The sequence below is a fragment of the Montipora foliosa genome, chromosome 2 (assembly GCF_036669935.1).
Source record: "Montipora foliosa isolate CH-2021 chromosome 2, ASM3666993v2, whole genome shotgun sequence".
Taxonomy (NCBI): domain Eukaryota; kingdom Metazoa; phylum Cnidaria; class Anthozoa; order Scleractinia; family Acroporidae; genus Montipora; species Montipora foliosa.
Window position 1 is genome coordinate 52,044,522 of NC_090870.1, and position 2,500 is coordinate 52,047,021.

Below are 2,500 nucleotides of genomic sequence, written 5' to 3' on the forward strand. Positions count from 1 at the left end.
CTTGTTGGATTTAGTTGAACCTAAGTCAGAAGCTGAAACAAGACTTTTTGGTATTTTGGCGATGAACACACTATGTCTTTCCGTTCGATGCAACAGCGCTTACATTTGGAACTGAAATCACATTTCATCCTTCACTGTTCTTTGCGCTGACAAGTTGATTTTTTAATTTAAGTGACTTTGTAGCGAATTTGGGATCAATCGTGTAGCTTTTCAGTAATGGCTCAAGTGCAAACTTGAAAGCGTTCACATGGATAACTTTGTCTTTCTTGTTTTAAAGGACCTTCATAACACGTCTGTAAAATTTGAGGTTAAAGAATATGGTAAGATTTCTCTCAATATCGGTTTTTATTTGCTTTTCTCTGTTTAGTCAGAAAGGATATCACTTACATATCGATTTTATTTCTTTCTAGTTCTACCCAAGTTCTTTGTTAAAATATCAGTGCCAAACTTCCTCCTCAAAACGGACTCTAAATTCACTGTAAACATAAATGCAAGGTATAGATCGACGAATTGATGGTATGCTGTTAAGAAAGAACTTAAAGTTAAGAATTTGAGTTTTGCGAACGGGGAAGTGAAAATCACATCATAGTTTAATGTTCCATCCCACCGGGAACTCATCTCAGTAGGTTTGTTTTAAGTTTAAATGGAACCGTATGCCATGAAAGTGTTTCTTCCACTCTAAGTCAGGAGCTCGCTATGGCAAATTCACAGACAAAGTTATGAGACAGATTTAGCATCGCTTTTACGAAAAACGGGAAACGTCTGGTCTACATTCATTTCTTCCCTGTTTTCCGGATTAAATACGCACGAAACGGTTTACTCCGTCTAGAAACATTATACGTCTCTGGCCTATTTTTATAGAGGACGTATATGATGACGAACTAAATGACGCATTTAAGTGCTACTATGAAGGAATTCGCATCTTTCCTATGTAAGCCATTTTAAGACATAAACATGTAGTCTGTACGAGAAGAAGAATGCTGTTTACTATTTTCAAATATCTCTCCTTGTTCCAGAGATATTCAAGTTTTTAAAATATGCAAATTAGCCATGTGATGACGTCGTAAACTCAACAAATTTTGATCAAATATGATGAAAAAATATATCTCAGCCAATTTGTATCAGAGATGCTTGATTCTTCGCAGTAAGATTCTCGTAGACGTAATCCACAATATAAGCATACCAGTTGTTACCATGGCAACATACTGGGTTCCAGACTTGACCTGATATTAAAGACTTTGCTGGTCACCTTTGGCGTTTTATTTTGATATTTGCATGATCCTGCAAGCGTATAAGTTTGTGGCCTTGTTTAGTGTTTTTCTAGCTTAAAATCACCAAAAATATTGAAATCAGGTTGGACTAAAAAAGAGTGCGTTGCCATGGTAACCAATTTCTTTAAAGCCGCAGGTGTGTTGCCTGTGCAACAAATTGACCGAGGTAGCTCAATTAATATTCTTGATGTTAATTGGGTTGAGTGAATGACGTCATCAGTCCTCTCCTTTGCATCTTTTACACATTTTTCAAACTTAAGTTTTATCTCCGGAACCGATGCAGATATTTGCAGACGGTAAACGGCGTTTTTAATCTTTCCTGGAATTCTATGTGATAAACCTAAAAATTCAAGGGCTAAAAATTTGATCAAAGTAGCACTTTAAAGTAAACTACCCAAAGATGTCCATTTTTAAACTGGACTCAAGATCCGGACGTCTACTGAGTTCTTTTCCTGGTTTGTTCTTTTGAGGTATACCTATGGGAATCCAGTACTCGGGTATATAAAGGTGAAGTTAAGCATCGCCGGGCACAACGGCACCATTGTTCCGTTTTATGGACCGCATATGAATTGGGTAGGTTCTGTTTAGGTTCTGTCACTGGTGATTTTGCTCACTTTTCTTTTAATTCTTATATAGACGGAATATGAATATACACCCCTTCAGTATTAACGAAAAGGACGCAAACTTTGCATAAATGGTTTAAAGGCCACTAAAATCCATTTTTGTTGGCCTATAGTTCCACACGCGCGCGGACTCAACTAAGCGTGTGACGCATGCGTAAATGCTGATCTTGTGAGCCCCTCAATTTTCCTGATTTGGCAACTTCACTCTTTTATATACTTTTAAAATGTATTTCTTTAAAAATTCCAAAAAAAATTAGAGACACCCCAAAAAATTGATTCTTTTTGGCCTACTGATTGTGCTGAATTATTTCTATTTTAGAGATTATTTCTAACATTATCAGGTTATGCCGTATGGGAAGATTTCACCTTCCCGTTCCTTGAAAAAAGACAATATATCTTGATTTTAAGACTCGAAGAAATATCTTATATCGTTACCATGGTAACGATAGGTAGGAAGAAAATGTGAAATGAGAAATCTATGATGGCCAAATTTCGTCCTGATATGATTACCTTAACTATATCTAAGAACGGAATATGTTAATTTGTGTGAAAAAAGGATAAACACACTTTTTTTTTTACCTCATTTTCGCATGAAGGCTTTCGTTG

General features: G+C 36.2%; 1 protein-coding gene across 1 annotated transcript in view; it reads left to right on the forward strand.

Annotated features, from left to right (window-relative positions):
- Positions 1–2,500, forward strand: part of LOC137993515 (complement C3-like) — a 71,895-nt gene that overhangs the window by 15,295 nt on the left and 54,100 nt on the right. The window contains exons 9-11 of the mRNA XM_068839426.1: positions 278–320; positions 411–495; positions 1,742–1,844. Of these exons, the coding sequence (XP_068695527.1) occupies positions 278–320; positions 411–495; positions 1,742–1,844 (231 nt within the window). The remainder of the gene's footprint in view (positions 1–277; positions 321–410; positions 496–1,741; positions 1,845–2,500) is intronic.